Source organism: Lepidochelys olivacea (assembly GCF_965140295.1).
Source record: "Lepidochelys olivacea isolate rLepOli2 genome assembly, chromosome: 3".
NCBI classification, from domain to species: Eukaryota; Metazoa; Chordata; order Testudines; family Cheloniidae; genus Lepidochelys; species Lepidochelys olivacea.
This window is the reverse complement of record NC_140413.1, coordinates 211,368,833-211,389,474: the sequence shown is the minus strand read 5'-3', so window position 1 is coordinate 211,389,474 and position 20,642 is coordinate 211,368,833. Positions and strand designations below refer to the sequence as shown.

General features: G+C 42.0%; 1 protein-coding gene across 1 annotated transcript in view; it reads left to right on the top strand.

Annotated features, from left to right (window-relative positions):
* Window positions 1-20,642, top strand: part of HNRNPLL (heterogeneous nuclear ribonucleoprotein L like) — a 40,654-nt gene that overhangs the window by 550 nt on the left and 19,462 nt on the right. Inside the window, exons 2-6 of the mRNA XM_084624046.1 lie at window positions 12,381-12,499; window positions 13,287-13,524; window positions 16,640-16,725; window positions 18,937-19,033; window positions 19,117-19,189. Coding sequence (XP_084480172.1) covers window positions 12,381-12,499; window positions 13,287-13,524; window positions 16,640-16,725; window positions 18,937-19,033; window positions 19,117-19,189 — 613 coding nt within the window. The remainder of the gene's footprint in view (window positions 1-12,380; window positions 12,500-13,286; window positions 13,525-16,639; window positions 16,726-18,936; window positions 19,034-19,116; window positions 19,190-20,642) is intronic.

The window sequence follows — 20,642 nt, the reverse complement described above, 5'->3', positions numbered from 1 at the left end:
GGCGGGGGGGCTCTGGGGGGCAGGCGGGGGGGGGCTCTGGGGCCCCGGCGGGGAGCTGGCTGGCACGGACTGTGGAGGGGCAGGAGGTGCCGGGGAGGATTGCGGGAGAGGGTGATCATCCCCCCACAAGTGGTGGGGCAGGAGGTGTTTCAGGGAGTTACTGATTTCCCCCTCTCCCCCCCCTTTTCCATGGGGGGAGGCAGGAGGAGATGCTGATTATTCCCCCCCCGGGGGGGGAGGAGGAGGAGGGGCGGCGGCGATGTCCCTATTCCCCCTTCGCCATGCGCGCAGGAGGGGGCCAGGCCCTGCTCTAGTCTGTAAGGTGTAGATGGTCTGCTTTTGTGTTCCTAGGACTTCTCTATTCATGGTGAGCTCTGTTGCCATTTGCGGTATAGCCATCGTAGACCTTGTGCCTACTCTTTGCTGGCTGTAGCTATAAAAGCCTGGAAGGGGAGAGAAGGGTTTTTTAATCCTGCTCTCCTACATTTTGTCTGGCAAGTTTGGCAACATACACATAGATTAAAAAAAAAAAAAAACCCTAAATCCTTCTCCTTCAACGCATATGTTTGAGCGAGTGTGGGGTTTGTTATCATTCCATTTCCCCCTGGCTCCCATGTGCTCTGTGTACCTACTTATAGCTGAATAGTGAAATGAAATCACTGTTCTCTGAACCCATTAATATAGGTTAACCCTGCTTTGGTGTCTTCTCCACAATCCTGTATTGGGTTTGTTAATTAACTATCCAGTTTATTAATTGATATGAAATTTTCTCTGCATCACTCTTCACGGTTGGAAAAAGGATCGTATGGATGCTCATTAATGTTCACTGGAAAATCTTGAAATTTGGGGAGCCTTTGGATATTCCTTGTGTTAAAACAAATTTGTTCTGCATCAGAATGTAGGAAACTGAGTTTAGTGTTGTGATTGTTTGTTGTGGGTTTTGATTTTTTGGTATTGTGAAAGAACTTCTGCTGTTAGTATCCCTCCATCCAGTAAACTTTCCGATGGAGATGATGATAACTCTAAATCAATGAGAGAAAAAGTTCCCGAAACAAACTGCGGTATTAATACACCATTGATGAAAATTAACTCTTGAGTACTGTAATTGACTCCATGACAAGCTTTAATGCACAATTAGATGGCATTTCTGTGTTTGGATGTAACATGATAACTTTTGAACTCTGCATCTGATAAGTCCAAAATATTAGGGAATGTTCTAGAGGCGTCAATGGACAGAACCCATATTGATTTTGATGAAAACTGGAAAAACCAAAAGTGGGAACTGGGGGACACATGGAGGCCCTGGCATCTGGTTAGCACACCCATCCGTTTCACCGTATAACTGTCTAGACTGAGATCAAAGAATTGGTTGATGGGAGCTGTTAACACTTTCCAGCATAATGCCCCATCTCAGCTCTGCCCTTCCAGTACAATTTTAAAATATTGACCCCATTAAAGTTGTCTTTGAGAGAGAGAGAAAGAAAGAAAGAAAACAAACTATGGGGGCGTCGGAATGTTATGGAGAGCAGGACGGCACATAGAACCCCTGCCATGAGGGCAGTGGAGAACATTAATATGGTAGGGATACAGCCCCTAGCACGTGGCTGAAGAAGGACTGTGCGGGTTCACTCGGGCATCAGGGAAGAGAGGTTTCAGGGAGTCTCTGAAATAATGCAGATGGGAGGGTGGCACAGCTTAGCTTGTGGTAGGCAGTAGAGGAATGCAAGTAGTCCCTGGTTTGTGCAATGTGCTTGGCCTACAGAAGCAACAGCGTGCAACCCTCTAGAGCAGGGGTCGGCAACCTTTCAGAAGTGGTGTGCCAAGTCTTCATTTATTCACTCTAATTTAAGACTTCACGTGCCAGTAATACATTTTAACATTTTTAGAAGGTCTCTTTCTATAAGTCAATAATATATAACTAAACTATTGTTGTATGTAAAGTAAATAAGGTTTTCAAAATGTTTAAGAAGCTTCATTTAAAATTAAATTAAAATACAGAGCCCGGTGGCCAGGACCCGGACAGTGTGAGTGCCACTGAAAATCAGGTGTGCCATAGGTTGCCTGCCCCTGCTCTAGAGTATAAACAGTGGAGGGGGGGAGTTGCTTGCTTTACAACTTTGCTGTATTTGTCATTTTACCTTTGGGATATTTCCAGAGGAAACAAAAAAAGAGACAAAGTGGTGAGTAGAGAAAGGAACCTGCAGTGTGGGAAATGTGGAGCTTGATGTATCAAGGAGTGGAGTGGTCTGGAGAGGATAATCTGGCTGTAGCAGGGTAAGAAAAGGGGCACAGACAGACGTACAAGGAAGAAGAGAAGAGTGAAGAAGTAAAAAAGCACAGAGAGCTAAAGTGAATACTGAAAGGGAAAATATATGCTGGAGAAAGAAGAAGAGTGTAAACAGGTGAGACCAACTGGAAGACAAAAAATGTAATAGAAACAAATAGCAAATGTTAAAAGATTTATAGAAAATCTGAATTAGATTTTTTGAAATAGTGAATTGAGGACTAAAGGTGGGGAGACAGTAAAAACACAAAAGGAGGCAGACCTAAAACATTATTTAAAGTAGTAATGTGACTCAATGCCCAGGTACTTCAGCAATTCAGTGAAGTTGCTTCTGGTGAAATCTTTATATGTGAACCTTGTTTGTGCCTCAAGTGCTGGGTTACGTCAGCTCTTGATGCTGCAGTTCTACATAAGTGCTCTCAGCTTCAATCATATAGTTATTTTTATTTTAGTGGCTTCTTGTTGGAGGAGGGCAGGGGGAGCACATCATGTCTTTGTCTTATCACACAGCCTTGAGTGGGTAGAGAAGGACCCTATCTTTAATAATATTTTTTAAAATTAGAATCATATTTATTATGGTATTGCAAAGGGCCAGCCGAAAATGAGGTCCCATTGTACAGACAAGGAGTAGTAGATGGTTCCTTCCCCAAAGAACTTACAATTTTTAATAGACAAGACAGAAGGGTTATAACACACAAGCAGAATGAACAGTGTGATGGTGGCAAATATCATGCTAGTTCTACTCTTTTTTGGGGGAGGTTTACTTGAGGGGGGATAAGTTAAATAGAAAGGTGAGGGGGGCAGAGGAGAAGAGGGTAAGAGGGGCAGGTGGGGAGTGAAGCTGAGACAAAGAGACTGAGGGAGAGTCCAGAGGGAAAGGGTTGGAACAAAGAGGCAATCAGCCCAGGGCAAAGAAATCCAGTCAAAACTGTAGAATTATACCAAATAGACCAGAGGTGGGCAAACTGTGGCCCACGGGCCACATCCGGTCCGCAGGACCGTCCTGCCCAGCCCTTGAGCTCCTGGCCGGGTAGGTTAGCCCCTGGCCCCTCCCCTGCTGACCCCCTTCCCTGTAGGTATGTCGCCGCGCGGGCAGCGTGGTTTGCGCCTGCCCACCTCCCAGGCTTTCCAGTAAGCCTGTTGTGCCGCTCTGAGCCGCACGGTAAGGGGGCTGGGAGCGGGGAGGTTGGATAAGGGGCCGGAGGTCCCAGGGGACAGGGAGCGGGAGCGGTTGGATTGGGTGGAGGTTCTAGTGGGTGGGTGGTCAGGAGACAGGGAGCAGGGGGTGGAGTTCTGGGGGAGGATAGGAGGTCCTGGGAGGGGGCAGTCAGGGGACAAGGATCGGGCGGGGGGGTGTTCTCAGAGAGGCCGTCAGGGGGTGGATAGGGGGCAGGGGCCAGGCTGTTTGGGGAGGCACGCCCTTCCCTACCTGGCCCTCCATACCGTTTCACAACCCCAATGTGGCCCTTGAGCCAAAAAGTTTGTTCACCCCTGAAATAGACAGTGCGTCTACTATCAACTGATGTTCTGGAAATTAAAAGCTAAATGATTGAATTCTCAAATTCAGTTTTATTTACTGCTGAGTAAAGTTGGTAATACTAATCTAGTCTCCTGGATTTGGTTCAGGATAAGATTGTCGTGCCTGGTGGAACTGCTGGTACCATCCTAGGAGGCAAAGGAGTTGGTGCAGAGAGACCTCTGTGTAAAAAAGAGAATGTTGATAATGATTATAATCTCTACATAAACCTGCAAGGCTTGTTTTCAGATGGAGTCAATCTGAAAATGCTATAAATAAACTTCAAACCAGACTCCAGTGAGAGACTGTTGAATTGGAATTCATTTGCAAATTGGATACAATTAATTTAGGCTTGAATACAGTCTGGGAGTGGCTAAATCATTATGCAAGGTAACCTATTTCCCCTTGTTTTTTCCTCTCTCTCCTCTCCCCTCCCCCCCCCTCCTCAGACGTTCTTGTTAAACCCTGGATTTGTGCTGGAAATGGCCCACCTTGATTATCATACACATTGTAAGGAGAGTGATCACTTTAGATAAGCTATTACCAGCAGGAGAGTGGGGTGGGGGGAGAGAAAACCTTTTGTAGTGGTAAACACCCATTTTTTCATGGTTTGTATGTATAAGAACATCTTCTGTATTTTCCACGGCATGCATCCGATGAAGTGAGCTGTAGCTCACGAAAGCTTATGCTCAAATAAATTGGTTAGTCTCTAAGGTGCCACAAGTACTCTTTTTCTTTTTGCGAATACAGACTAACACGGCTGCTACTCTGAAACCTGCATTTTTATGTTGCTTAGCTGCCTTTGCTGGTGCTGATATCTGTAGGTCAAGATACGGTGACCACTAGAGCATAGGAACTATAATGGCGATGTCCTGAATAGCTGCGGTATACATCATTGACATCGATGACGGCTTTTTCAGACCATTTGTGTTTCTTTTCTTGTACTGATAGCTATTTAAGGGGGAGTTCAAGGGTGCCACAGTAGTTTGACAACTGCAGCGCCTTTCACAATAGCTCAGCTATAATCTATATCTACTGTCCTGGGTAATCATTAGAATGCTTTTTGAACACTTTTACCTTTTGCTTCAGCATATACCATGAATAAGGCTAAGATTTTGTCACGGTTATTTTTAATCAAAGTCACGGTCAGGTCACGGGCAATAAACAAAAATTCACGAAGCCCGTGACCTATCCGTGACTTTAATAAAAAAATAACTGGGGGCAGAGCTAAATATGGGAGAGGAATGGAGTCCCATGGTGGGGGAGGGAGAGGGGACTGACAGGCCAAGACCCCCTGCTCCAGCAGCCGCAGCAGAGGCTGCAGCCATGGGGAGCACACAGCCCCCCACTCTGGAGATGGCCGCAGCTGCAGGACAGGGGCACATGGCTGCAGCTGGAGCTCCCACCATGAGGCTGGGGTGTGCAATCCTGGCTTCAGCCACAGGGTTGGGGTGCACAGCCCCAGCTGTAGCTGCTGGGCAGGGGTGCGGGGCCCCAGCTGCAGTCTTCCCCCTCACCCCCGCAAACCACAGGGCAGGGGCTGTAGGGTCCTGATTCCAGCTATCCAGCTTTCAGTTGCAAGCTCTTGCAGCAGGGCAGGGGTGCACAGTCCCACCTCCAGCCGCTGCCTCAGCTGCTGACAGCTGAAGTGGAAGAAGTCACAGCGGTCCGGTAAAGTCAAAGAATCCATAACTGCCTTGACCTCCGTGACTAAAATCGTAGCCTTAACCATGACTCTTCTGTAGGTTTTGTGGATTCCTGACTTAGGGCTGAACTACACACAGTTCTTGTACTGCTACAACAGTGGTTCTCAAACTTTTGTACTGGTGACCCCTTTCACAGAGCAAGCCTCTGTGTGTGACCCCCCCTTATAAATTTAAAACACTTTTTTACATATTTAACACCATTATAAATGCTGGAGGCAAAGCAGGATTTGGGGTGGAGGCTGACAGCTTGTGACCCAGTATGTAATAACCTTGTGACCCTGTGAGGGGTCCCGACCCCCAGTTTGAGAGCCCCTGTGCTACAACTGTATTGGTTTAATTAAAGCAGCACAACCCTCGTGTGGACACAGTTATAAGAATGGCCATAGTGGGTCAGACCGGTGGTCCATTTAGCCTGGTGTCCTGTCTTCCACCAGTGGCTGGTGCCAGATGGTTCAGAGGGAATGAACAGAACAAGTTAATTATTGAGTGATCCATCCCGTCACCCAGTTCCAGCGTCTGGCAGTCTCATAGACTTTAAGGCCAGAAGGGACAATCATGATCATCTAAAAGAAAAGGAGTACTTGTGGCACCTTAGCGACTAACAAATTTATTTGAACATGAGCTTTCGTGATGCATCCGATGAAGTGAGCTGTAGCTCACGAAAGCTTATGCTCAAATAAATTGGTTAGTCTCTCAGGTGCCACAAGTCCTCCTTTTCTTTTTGTGAATACAGACTAACACGACTGCTACTCTGAAACCTATCATGATCATCTATGTGTGATTTCCTGTGTGTGATTGTGTGAAAGTGTGATTTCCTGCACATTGCAGGCCACAGAACCTTGGTCATCCACTCCTGTAATAGATCCATAAGCTCTGGCTGAGTGACTGAAGTCCTTGAATCATGTTTTAAAGACTTCAAGTTACAGAGAATCCACCATGGATGGTGTCAAGTATCGGGGTAGCCGTGTTAGTCTGTATCTACAAAAACAACAAGGAATCCGGTGGCACCTTATGCCCAAATAAATCTGTTTGTGTTTAAGGTGCCACCAGACACCTTGTTGTTTATTAGAGAATCCACCATTTACTCTAGTTTAAACCTGCAAGTGACCCATGCCCTATGGTGCAGAGGAAGTGAAAAACCACCAGGGTCTCTGCCAGTCTGATCCAGGAGAAAATTCCTTCCTGACCCCAAATATGGTGGTCACTTGGATTCTAGGCATGTCATCAAGAACCTAACAGCCAGTTGCTTGGGAAAGAATTCTCTCTAGTAACTCAGAGTCCTCCCTGTTTAGTCCCATCACCGGCTGCTGAGAGTTATTTGCTATTAGCAGTCGCAGATGGGCTACATGCCATTGTAGGCAGTCTCACCATACCATTCCCTCCATAAACTTGTCAAGCTCAGTCTTGAAACCAGTTAGGGATTTTTGCCCCCACTGCTTCCCTTAAAAGTCTGTTCCAGAACTTCACTCCTCTGATGGCTGGAAAACTTGGTCTAATTTCAAGCCTAAACTTGTTGATGGTCTGTTTATATCCATTTATTTTTGTGTCAACATTGGTGCTTAACTTAGATAACTCTTCTCCCTCTCTGGCATTTATCCCTCTGATGTATTTATAGAGAGCAATCTTTTCTCCCCTCAGCCTTTGTTTGGTTAGGCTAAACAAGCCAAGCTCTTTGAGTCTCCTCTCAGAAGATAGGTTTTCCATTCCTCTGATCATTCTAGTAGCCCTTCTCTGCACTTGTTCCAGTTTGAATTCATCTTTCTTAAACATGGCATGGGAGACCAGAACTGCACACAGTATTCCAGATGAGGTTTCATCCGTGCCTTGTATAATGGTACTAACACTTCCTGCTCTCTGCAGGAAATATCTTACCTGATACATCCTAGGATTGCATTAGCCTTTTTCATGGCTGCATCCATATTGGCGGCTCATAGTCATCCTGTGATTGACCAATACACCCAGGCCTTTCTCCTCCCTTGTCACTTCCAACTGACAAGACGCCAGCTTATAGCAAAAATTCCTGTTATTAGTCCCTAAGTGCATGACCTTGCAATTTGTGCTATTAAATTTCATCCCATTTCTATCTCTGTAGTTTTCGTGGTCATCCAGATCTTCTTGTATGGTATTCCTGTTCTCCGTACTGGCAATACCTCCCAATTTTTTGATATCTTCAAATTTTATTAGCACACTCCCACTTTTTGTGCCAATGCAATTAATGAAAATGTTAAATAATATCGTTCCCAAGACCAATCCTGAGGAACTCCACTAGCAGTCTCCCTCCAGCTTTACAGTTCACCTTTCAGTATGACCTGTTGTTGTCTCCCCTTTAACAAGTTCCTTATCCACCTTTCAGTGCTCATATTAGTCCCCATCTTCTCCAATGTAACAAATAATTTCCCATGTGGAACCATATTGAGTGCCTTACTGAAATCCAGATAGATTAGATCTACCGCATTTCCTTTGTCTAAAAAAAATCTTCTCAAAGTGAGATATCAGGTTGGTCTGGCACAAGCTACCTTTTTGTAAAACCATGTTGTGTTTTATCCTGATTTATCATTTACCTCTTTGTTCCTAACTACTTTCTCTTTCAAAATTTGTTCCCAGATCTTGCATACAATTCAGGTCAAACGAACAGGCCTGTGGTTTCCCAGAACACTTTTTCCACCTTTCTTAAAAATAGGTATTATATTGGTAATTCTCCAGTTGTAGGGTATGACCCCAGAGTTTATGGATTCATTAAAAATCTTTGCTACTGGACTTCCAATTTCATGTGCCAGTTCCTTTAATATACTTGGACACAGATTATCCAGGCCCCCTGATTTGGTCCCATAAAGCTGTTTTAGTAATTTCTACTTCCATATCCTCATTTCCAGTCAGTAGTTTAGGGACACCCAGAGCATGAGGTTGCATCCTTGACCATGTTGGCTAATAGCCATTGATGGACCTATCCTCCAGGAACTTATCTGAGTTTTGTTTTGTTTTTGTTTTGTTTTTTTAACGCAGTTATGTTTTTGGCCTTCTCGACATCCCCTGGCAGCAGGTTCCACAGGTTGACTATGCATTGTGTGAAGAAGTACTTCCTTACGTTTCTTTTAAATCTGCTGTCCGTTAATTTCATTGAGACACCCCGGTTCCTGTGTCTTATTCACTTTCTTCACACAATTCATTATTTTATAGACGTCTTTCATATTCCGCCCTTAGTTGTTTTACTTCTAAGATGAACAGTCCCAATCTTCATAATATCTCCTGAGATGGAAGTTGTTCAATACCCCTAATCATTTTTGTTGCCATTCTCTACTTTTTCCAATTCTAATATATCTTTTTTGAGATGGGGCTACCAGTACTACACTGCATATTTTAGGTGTAGATGTTCCATGGATTTACATTGTGGTATTATGATATTCCTGTCTTACTATCGATCCCTCTCCTAATGCTTCCTAACATTCTATTATTTTTTCTGACTGCCATTGCACATTAAGCAGATAAGATACAGATATAGATATATAAAATATTGGTATAGCTTATTCTTGTAGAGGTACATTTATAGCAGTAGAAAATTGTTGAGACCAGTCCTTACACCCAGGGGTGTCATCTTGTTGTATCCTCATACTGCTTCCCAACACATCTGTGCACATCTGATTGTCTGAATATTCGCAAGTGGGGCTGAATCAGGAGCTTTCAGGTAGGAGTCCTGTCAGCCTTAAAGGTTGCAAATCCTGCTAAACACCTCTTACACCCATGGTAAGAGACTTAGATTTTTGTTACCTCTTTCCCACTCTTTCCCCAAGGAACTTTTGCCAGTATTATCCCTGAGCTGCTACAAGTACTGTGTCTTTCTGTTCTGTGGGTCCCTCCACATTTTATGCATGGGGATTCTTGAGCATTAATATGGCTTTTATTCCCCCTCCAAACCTTCAGCTCCATCTGCAAGAGGTTGGTCTTCCCGTGTGACACTGGATAAGGGGGAACTTGTGTTTTGGGAGCCACTTGGGCTAACCAAAATAGGGATGTCTGCAGGAGATAACTTTGGCTGCCCAGAGTCATTGTCAGACTGAATGAGGTGCTGACTGGCTGGGTCTCTGTGACGCAGCTGGCCTTCTGAGCACACTGGTATAATTAGGCTTGGCAGAAGCTGGTTTTTATTTTTGGCAGATGATGATGATGATTTTTAAGCATTTTATTTTTATCTATTTTAAATTTTCACATTTGTGCAAACTTATGAGGTGTAGACAATAATGTCTGACATTGAGATTTTAAAAGTTAAAGCTTTATAACCCTTAAAACACAAATTGCCAACATCTTGTGTTTAAAATATAGAAAGTAAATCTCCTTAAATCAAACTCTAAAAAATTGTCAGGTGGCATTTTTTTCCTTTGCCTATCTGTAATTTCAATGATTATCCATGGAAATATTTTTTCATTGGTTTTTGTGTACGGTGGTGCTGTCCATGACTGGAGTAGAACTAGATTTGCTACCAACCAGCAGGAGAGAACAGAAGAAAGAACAGAATAAGAGGAAAATAGAAACTACTGTGTATTTCCCTCAATGCTCCACAATCTTTAAATGCCTGCAGCTGAAAGCATAATAATCTTCTGTTTAATTTTATATCTATCGCTTTAGACCTCAAAGATGCTGGATTTAATTCAGGAAATTGTTGTAGTGATTTATGCAAATATGATTAGTGCTCTTCCCCACAATGGCCACCACCACTCGTCTTCAAGAAACACATGTTGCAGTTTAAAACAATATAATCCTTCAAGTATCTACAACAATCTGCAACTAAAACTAAGATTACAAAGTAATTTACTCATTGGCTGTCCAGAGTTTGCAAATTCTGAGGTTGCTTATAAGGATTTCAGTGTCAAAGCCATTTTCAGTTTGTAATTGCAGATATTGAGGACAGTAATCTTGGAAATATTACTAACGCCTCAAAAATCAGTTGTTCAAAGGGGAGAACTCTGGATTTAAAGAGAAATAACAAATCTTGCTTTTGCAAGAAACTCATGTTCAATGTAAAAAGAAAAGGAGTACTTGTGGCACCTTAGAGACTAACCAATTTATTTGAGCATGAGCTTTCGTGAGCTACAGCTCACTTCATCGGATGAAGTGAGCTGTAGCTTAGTCTCTAAGGTGCCACAAGTACTCCTTTTCTTTTTGCGAATACAGACTAACACGGCTGTTACTCTGAAACATGTTCAATGTAGTTACTGCACACCTACAAATAAGTATATAATCCACTGTAAACCCACATCTATTTTAAACTTGCAGTCAATGTCCTTGAATTTGCAGGCTCAAAAAAACGTTGTAGGAAGGGAAGATAAGGACTTCTTGAACTATAAGAAAGACAATCTTGGAAGCTAATTTATGCAAAACTCTTTATTAATTGCTTATCCTGAGGTGGCTTGAGGACCCCAGGTCAAGGCATCTACACCATAATTGGAAGACATTACACTTTTGCATGGATATATGTCCACAAAACAGACCTGGTTAAAATTATATTGGTTAACTTGATGTTGCACTAATCTGTAGTGTGGTAGGAGTTGACCACAGCAGCTGTTTGTGTCACAACTTATTTAGTATGCCTTTAATATCTAATTTTTCCTGCTATTTTTGGATCTTTCAATGTCTGTTCCTTCTTCAGTTTATTCATCTTCTTTGTCTTTGGGCTGAAATTTACCATCCTTGTTCTTATTTCAAGGATGCACAGGGAAAGATTAACTAAAAATTACCACCTGAGCTATTCAGTCATGCATAAACATGGTGATAGTGCTTAAAGGAAACCTGCATTATTTTGTGCTAATGACCTGGCATATACCGTTCTCAATGCAGGCCGTTTGTGGGGGATGGTAGTGAAGGAATTGATTGAGTAATGAAATTCTTTGATAACGTTAAGCTCTGAAAATCTTCACTGTGGGAGTTATGCTGTGTCATTGAGACACTAAATCTTTTTAAAAACAACGGAGTCTTGTGGCACCTTAAAGACTAATGAAAGCTTATGCCCAAATAAATCTGTTAGTCTTTAAGATGCCACTGGACTCCCTATTGTTTTTGTGGATACAGACTAACACGGCTGCCCCTTGATACTGAATCTTTTTAAAGTAGTTAATCACAGAGGTGTGTACAAATGCCCCCTAGGATCAGAAAATAGGATATAAAATGCATAAAAATTTGGGGGTTATTTAAGTGCTGACTCCTTAGATGTAATTCTGATTAAGTGCTGATGTAGCCCTCAGTGATGTGAGGAAAGTGCATAATCACATAAAATACAGGGCCTGTAGTCAATTAATTGCTTTTCTTCCTGTGTAGTGTGAGAAAATGCTGTTGAAACTCAGATCCTGTCTACAGTAGGAAAATGACCCACAAGTGGTTCAGATTTCAGTAATGGATCTTCTCAGTCCCCCTTGTCCTCTCTGCATATCACCAACAAAAATTGGCTTAAACTAGATTGGAAAAATATTTTAAAAAAAAAAAAGTTGTTCAGGCTTATCTGTGCTTGCATCCAAATAATTTTCCTCCGCAGTTGAGGAGAGTTTATTCCACAGTAGAAATCTTTTGTAATCTATGGTTCGCTTCCTTGTATAGACAAGGTCTTACTAATGCAGGTGACCAAACTTGGAAACTGGAGGCTTGGTTAGCTGGTTAATTTTTAAGGGAACATCAATACCCAACTCAGCAACATGCTTGCTCTGACTCGCTTGACTCTCTGTGTGTGTGTGTGTGTGTGTGAGAGAGAGAGAGAGAGAAATTGACTTGTTAGATCTTGTGGATGGAGGCACTTTTGCTGGGGGGAGGTCAGACATTTATTTACACATGGTTAATTATAGCTGTGTTTTAAGTTCTGGAATAAACTAGAAAATTTTTGTGCTTTTGTTAGGATGTGGGTGGAAGTCATCACAAAGTTTCTGTTTCTCCTGTTGTCCATGTCCGAGGACTCTGTGAATCAGTCGTAGAAGCGGACCTTGTGGAGGCTCTTGAAAAATTTGGAACCATATGGTATGTTGACTGTAGTAAAACCATGTCTCTGGTGGCTTAAGGCAGGTTGGGAGCTTTGGTGGTAAGATTGCTTTTGAGAACAAAGCTAAATGATCTGCTAGACTTGTAATGACATCCCTAATCTCAAAATGGCCATTTTTATCAATAATTAAGTCACTAGCACAGGAACACTGAACTTCTTGGCAATGTCTCTAACTGCTGGCATGGTACTTTCTATACACAAGATGGCTAATAAATAGTCTCGTTACTGTACATTCAACGCTGCATGTCTGCAGTCAGACTTTCAATAGTTAGCTATAAGAAAAGTTATGCTAGAGTTATAGGTTTTTTGCACTCTGATACTGTGTCAAAGCTTTAATCTCTTTTTGCAATTTTCACTTGACCATCCATGACCTTTTACTAGCTACAGTTTAAAAACATTTGTTTTGGAAGTAAAATCTTCAGCTAGTTATAGTTCTAGCAGGGCTAGTATATGATTCATATCAGCTAGTTGTGAACATTACAAGCGTTAGTAGACTAATATTTAACTCTTTATATTCTGAAAACACTGCTTGTTGCTTATCTAACTTACTGATAAATTGTTTAACTTTTTTGTAAAAACGTACTTTATAATTATAGTTACATGAATTGGTTTAGGGAATGGAACGAAAGTTACTAACTTACGAAGGGAGACCGTTTGTCTTACACTAGGGAATTTTTTAAAAAATTATCATTGTTCCATTTATGGCAAGCCATCTTAAGAAAAAGCATATCAGGAGAACTTATTCTGTGTTTTTCTACTGACCAGCTATGTCATGATGATGCCATTTAAACGCCAGGCTTTGGTGGAATTTGAAAACATAGAAAGTGCCAAGAAGTGTGTGACATTTGCAGCAGATGAGCCAGTGTATATTGCTGGACAGCAAGCTTTTTTCAACTATTCTACAAGCAAAAGGATCACTCGGCCAGGGAACACGGATGATCCATCAGGTGGAAACAAAGTTCTCCTATTATCAATTCAAAATCCTCTTTACCCAATTACAGTGGTATGTTTCTTTAAATTTTTTTTAAAAACCTCTCAACTTCACTTCCAGTGCATACCCTTTATTGTTATAATTATGTAATGTATTTATGTGAGTCAGAAGAATTATGGGTATCCATTTAAGCTTTCTAATATGCAGTCAGTTTTGGTGTATTTTTTGTTACAACAGTGAATTCAAGTTAAGCATGTACATATCAGACTTCTCCAGAGATGCAACCAGTACTTAGGATGCATCCATTTGTATGAAGGTACAGTTTATAAGACCCTGTTCTGTATATCCAAAACATTGGTTATGCTTGCAGAAAGTAAAACAGTCTGATTTACAGGTTTGACTAATTGGAGTCAGGAGTATTTGGCACTCCTTTTTAATTGATTTTTTTTTCGTTGATTGCCCTTTTCCCCTAAAACTAGCTGCCTCTTGCTTGTGCACTCATAAAACTTGCTAGCAGTTAATATGCTCTAAGTACATAGTACATTTTTAGTAATATTTGCTCAAGGCAACTATTAATATTCTATCAGAGCAAGTTAGTATGAGCAGAAAACAGTCCAACAGAACTCTCTCAATCACAAATATTCCTAATGGCTTAAAAGCTGAATGACATTCCCCTTGTTAAAGTAATACTTTTGTAATGTCTTTCAGAAACTATGTAGCAACTTAATATTTCAGAATTCTGGCTACTGAACCCTTCAGACATTGCATAACACTTTTGAAGCACGATGGGATGAGCACAGCTATTATGCAGTATCTTTGAAGACTTCTGTTTTGTGAGCTCTACACTTAACCCTAGCAGGCAATCTACTAAAATCATAAGAACAGCCACACTGGGTCAGATCAATGGTCTGTCTAGCCCAGTATCCTGTCTTCTGACAATGGCCAATGCCATATGCTTCAGAAGCAATCATCGAGTGATCCATCGATGATTACTAAAACTTAATTTAAAAGTTACAACTACTTGAACATATATCAGACCTTTATATTCAAGTGTATTATTCTAAAAAAATCCCACTTTCTCTTTATTCCCATTACAGGGGATGAGAACCTGGAGTCTTGATCATGGGTGTTCTCTCACTATTTAACTGGCTTATTTTCTGGCCATCAGTTGATCTGCTAGGTTAGAAACCAAGGCAACAGATTGTGTGGGTTTTGTGATGTCACAATTTGTCATTGCATAAAACATCCTTCTTTACTTTTGATACTTTGACATGTTGCATATTGCACTGGCCTGGGTACAGCTTCTCATGCGAAGAGTAGTGGAAATACAAGGTGCTCTCTTACTTGTATCTTTCCCCTTTCTGGAGATGAAATTCAAGTCCTTTTCATCATTCAGCACTACTCTCAAAGGCTGGGGCTGAAAATGTGGCTTTTATAAATTATGAATTAAACTTTGAATGCCATGTGCTATAGCACTACAAAACCATAATTCTTGCAGTCAAAGGTTTTCTCTGCATCCAGTGATAGGACAGGAGGGCCACCTGCAAATACTTTGGTTTGGGTGAATAAATTTATTACTAGTATTATCATAGTGCCTCGGAGCCCTATTCATAGACCAGGACCCCAGACCCATTGTGCTAAGTGCTGTACAAACACAGAACAAAAATATGGTCCATGTCCCAAGAGCTTACGATCCAAGTATAAAACAAAAGACTACAGGGGGGGGAGTACAAGGAAACAGTGAATCTGGTGGGCAGAGGACTCAACACACCAACAGCCTAACCATGATCAAGTTTTTTATGGACATCACAGCAGAGGAGAGTTTTGAAGGAGGATAATGAGTTAATTTTGCAGGTGTTTATAGGGAGCTCGTCCTGGACATTAGGGGCAGCATGGGAGAAAGCATGAAGGTGCTTGTTTGAAAATTGAACGAGGGGCCGATCAGTAATGGAAGTTGACATCTCAACAGCAAATGAGAGATGATAGGATGGGGATAGACTGTAAAGAGCCTTGAAAGTGAAGGCAAAGCAGCTTATGTTTGATGTGATAGAGAAGAAGGAGCCAGTGGAGGGATGTGAAGAGTGATGGCACAGTAAAAACAATAGCTAGGAAAATCTTTCCAGAAGTATTCTGAATAGATGTCAAAAGGGCTAGGTTGCATTTGTCAAGGCCAGAGAGAAGGAGGTTGCAGCCGTCAAGATGAGAGTTTTCGCTGTGTGAATGGATAAGTAAGGCCAGATTTTAGAGATGAAATGCATAAAGAATTGGCATGATTGAGACACAGGCTGGATGTGAGGACCTAGAGAGAAGTCTGCGTTGAACATGAGGCACAGGCTATAGGGCTGAGTGGCAGGCCAGCATGGTGGTGGTGTCCACAGTGATTGAGAAAGGAGGTAGTGAGGAGGGCGTTTGGGGGTGGGATTAGGAGCTCTGTATTAGCCATGCTGAGTTTAAACGGATGTCTGTGTCTCCATTAGGAGATATTAGAAAGTCAGGCTGAGATGAAATTGTAGTTTGCACAGAAGAAGGAAGATATGGGGTAGAGAGAGAGATCGATCCGAGTCACGAATTTGTTTGCAGATGACATTATCCAGAGATATGGCATAGAGAGAAAGGAGTTCTACTTTTGTGGCCTGAGCTGTATCCTGGAGTGAAGCCTAATACTTGTGTGAATGCTTCCTTTAGTGATTCTTAAACTTTTTGTATTGGCGAACCCTTTCACACAGCATGCCTCTGAGTGCGACACCCCCCTTATAAATTAAAAACAGGGATTTTAAATTTAAGTTAATCTTAATTTAATTTAACGTGGGCATGGAGTTGACCGCTTGTGACCCCCTGTGGGTTTGCAACCCCCAGTTTGAGAGCCCCTGGTTAAGAGGTTATGTATTTGTCTGCTTTCAATTTCTAAATCTTCCTTTGAGGGAGCTGACTGTTTTGATTGTGATACAACAATATAAGGAAAAATTATCATCTTTTAAGATTAATATTTCTTAATATACATGTAAAGTAGCCATAATTTGATAAATAACTGGGGTTATCCTTCTTTGAGATTTAAATGCTGATACGGTGAAAGTTACTCCATGTACACACGCATACACCTCGAAGTCCTGTAGAACACTTGTGAACCTTCATAAAAATGTCAAACTTGAAATGTCTCTTTAAAATAACTTTTCTTCTTCATTTATAGGATGTCTTGTATACTGTGTGCAACCCTGTTGGGAAAGTGCAACGTATTGTTATATTCAAGAGAAATGGAATACAAGCAATGGTTGAATATCCTTTTATTAACACTAATATTTGTATGTTCTCAGCTGCAGATGAGACTTAAGCATACATATATCATCCAGATTTTTCATTAATCTTGAGCTCTACAAATTTGAGAATTATTAGATTCAAGATGCTTTGTCATTTCCACTGTATGCAGCAGATAGATCTGCTCCAAAATATTACCACTTTTAAATCGCATCTTTGTTCATTGTTTGTATATTCTGTGCTAAAAGTGACCCCTAAGATGAATGTTACAGGCTAATCATTTTTGTGCATTTGGTAGCATATTGTGTAAAGTCAGTTTCATGGTTTTCCCCATTAAAAAGATGCTGCAAACTGTATGGTCTGCTGTGCTGGGTGCTGCTGAATCTAGGCCGTCTGGTACAGCAGACCACTGAGAACAGGGGTTGTGGAAGAAGGGGACACCCTGACATAAGCCATCCCCTTGGTCTCTGCAGGCATTTTGTATGCTCTTGTGCTAGTCTCCAGAAAACTAAAATCTCAAAATATGTAAAGAATATTATTTTTTTTCCCCCATGTATTGAGCCTAGCATATTGCAGGGACACTTGTCTTGGAGGGTGTCATGTCCACTACAGGGCAGTGAAGTTAAAGCAAATTTCTCTTTAATCTCAGGCCACAAATACAGTGTCTGTTGTCAAAAATGTCCATTTGGGGTCTCTTGCTTGTCCATCTACAAGCACAAAGTTTGACTAACAAATCCAAACACAAGAAGTCTCTCTCAAACTTCTTTTCCCTGGTTCAGTGGTAGAATTTTTCTTGGGAGTGATGGACTACTCGACTCTTTCCCATTTTATATCCTCAGTTCCTTCCATGCTAGGGTGATAGTTCTTGTGTGTCCAGACCCTACCTTCCAGGCCTGGTTTTAGTAGTGCTAAGGGGAGATACCGATTCCAGTCTTCTTGTTCAAGGGTTTAGTTTGAACCTTGTCCTTACTTACCATGGCACAGTCATTTGCCATATTTGTCGGTAACGTGCTACATCCACATACTCTGATTAGTGTGTAGTAAGCCTGACGTTTTAGGCTTGCCTACACATTTAGTTTGCAGCAAGCTAGGGTGTGAATCTACCCTGCAATAGCCTGTCACAGACTGCTTGTCTGTGTGAACCCTGCTGACGTGCATTAACAAACTGTTAAGGTGCATAAGCAGGGTCCACAAGGGACAGTTGATGTGTGGCAGGGTAGATTGACGCCTAGCTTGCCATAAATTACATGTTCATGGAGACAAGCTCTTAGAACAGGGGTGGGCAAACTATGGCCCGTGGGCAGGATCCAGGCCATCAGGGCTTTGGATCCAACCCACAGGATTGCGAGTCCTGCGTTGTCCCAGAAGCAGCCAGCACCACAGCCCCTGGGGGTGGGGGGAGGGCTCTGTGCGCTGCCTTCGTTTGCAGGGACCGCCCTCTCCCCCCCCCCACACACACACCCCCCACAGCTCCCATTGGCTGGGAACGGGGAGCCGCCGCCAGTGGGAGCTTCAGGGGAGGTACCTGCAGGTGAGGGCAGCCCGCTGTCCCATCCGTCCCCCACCCCCCAGGGGCCCCAGGGACATGGTGCCGGCCACTTCCAGGAGCGGCTGGAGCTTGCACCCGAACCCCTCCTGTACCCCGCACCCCAACCCCCTGCCCTGAGCCCCTTGCTGCAGCCCTCCTGCACCCCTGCCCTGAGCCCCCTCCTGCACCCTTTCCCACACCCTAACCCCCTACCCCAGCCCTACATTCATGGCCCTGCATGCAATTTCCCCACCCAGTTGTGGCCCTCGGGCCAAAAAGTTTGCCCACCCCTATCTTAGAATATCAGCTGACATGGCCACTTCCCTTTTCACTCTGAGCTGTAGGGTGTCCACCATTTAGAAGTTGGATAAGCTCTCAGCACGGAGAGACGTGTGAATAAACTAAGGCTTTCACTGAACCTGCATAGACTGTAAGCAGAATGAGTCTATGCTTAAATTATGAAACAGCTCAACCTGGGCTACATACACTTCAAAGGCAGGTATCATATGGCTCTGGCTGTAGCTGAGAACTTGGACTCCCAGTGCTTTTCAGCGGTTTTAAACTAGTGTGACTGTTTAGATCTCTCATTTATTCCTAACAAAGTAACTGTAGGCTGCTCTAAAATGTCTTGGATTGCTTCATTATTTTGGAGGGGGGAAAACAAATCTTTATTTAAAAACAAAAAAATCCTTAACAAGATTTATGTTTGAATCAGTTCTCTGTGCTCAGAAGGCTAAAGCAGCACTCAATGGAGCAGATATATATGCAGGATGCTGTACACTAAAAATTGAATATGCAAGGGTAATGCTCAGATCTTCTCTGTTAACTATTTTACTGATGAAGTGCATAAGTTCAAGACTTACCCTGTGTTTAAATTTTAACAGCCAACTCGACTTAATGTCATTAGAAACGACAATGATAGTTGGGACTACACTAAACCGTATCTGGGCAGACGAGGTAGGTTTTTTATATGTTATAGCTGTAAGTGTTTGACTGTGCTAATGACACTACTTTATATATGGTTAGCTTATGTAATGCAATAGTCATTTCAAACAAGCCGTTGCTGATGAAGGCTGTCTTGCAAAGGCCAACATGTAATCCAGGAACAAAGTAACATTGAACATTAGTGCCCCCTACTGGTGTACAATGAGCTATTTAGTGCAACAAGGAGCCCACACATGCAAGCATGTTCGCAGTACAAGGACTTGCATTTCTCCAAGCAGCTCTCACTCTTTGGAGGAGAGGAAACTGATACAGACTATTCCTTACAAACTACAAACTTGCACACTGCTTCTCTATGGAAAGGACTTTTTCCCCTATGTTGGACAAGGCATTAAGAAGGATAGAGGACTCCAGCAGGCTGACTCTACACTTCATCATGCACTGCATCGGCATCAGCAAAAAGCCCTCTGAAAACCTCAGACTTGCAATTCACCTTGTCTGCATACTACATGCATCACCACCCCAAGGTTTTAAAGGAGGACACTTAAGGTACTTCAGATTTGCCTGGGATGAATACCATGATAGACTGTACCCTTTCTGTTCAAGTTTTCATGTATATTGGTCTTATTTCCCTTAATTACAATTGCAACGTTTAAGAACCTCCATAAAATGGTAAATCCCAAATTTCTTGTTGACCTCATCTACATTGTTGTAATACTCTTATTTTATTCCTTGCTGTATTTAAGACAACTGCAGTCAGTCTTTACAGTGTAAATTGTCTCATAGTAAGTAAACTGAAGGATTTGTCTGTAGTTACCTGGGATTAATAATACAATATTAAACAAGCTCCCTCAGGTATATTAAATTTTAAGTATTTGAAGCAAGGAGGTGCACACGTGGTGCATGTGTAACTTGTCTCTTAGGTTCCTAACTGTGAAAACTAGTCAGAGCTTACCGCTTAATAGTGAAAATATGACTAAAAATGTAAAAGACAAATTGCTGTGTAGCCTGACTTCTGTAAAGTATTTAAAGTATTCTCTTTTTGTAACTGTTCAGTGTTCAGTAATTTGTATACAATAATAGTTTTTCTATAATGTAATCTTTAGAAATCTAGGAGTGCATAATAACATGGAGGTGGAAACATAACATGTCTAACCAAGGTAGAGTATCTTCAAAGTCTGAAATATGAAAGCGAGGGCTTTGACTTCTCTCTGAGATGCACTCTCAAACTTACATTTTTGTAGAAATGTTGGGTGTTATCAGGAGTGGTTTGGCTTGTAAAACTGTTGTATAATTAAAAATGCAGGTTTTGGATTTTCAAAATGAAGTTCTTGTAAAAGGTTAACAAGGGAGCTACAGTATTGGTTGATGGTAGAATTTCAATATTTGAACCATAATTCAGAAACTCACTCTTAAGAAGTCAGGAAGTATTAAAGAAAATTAAAATTGAGAAAAATGTTTAGAAACT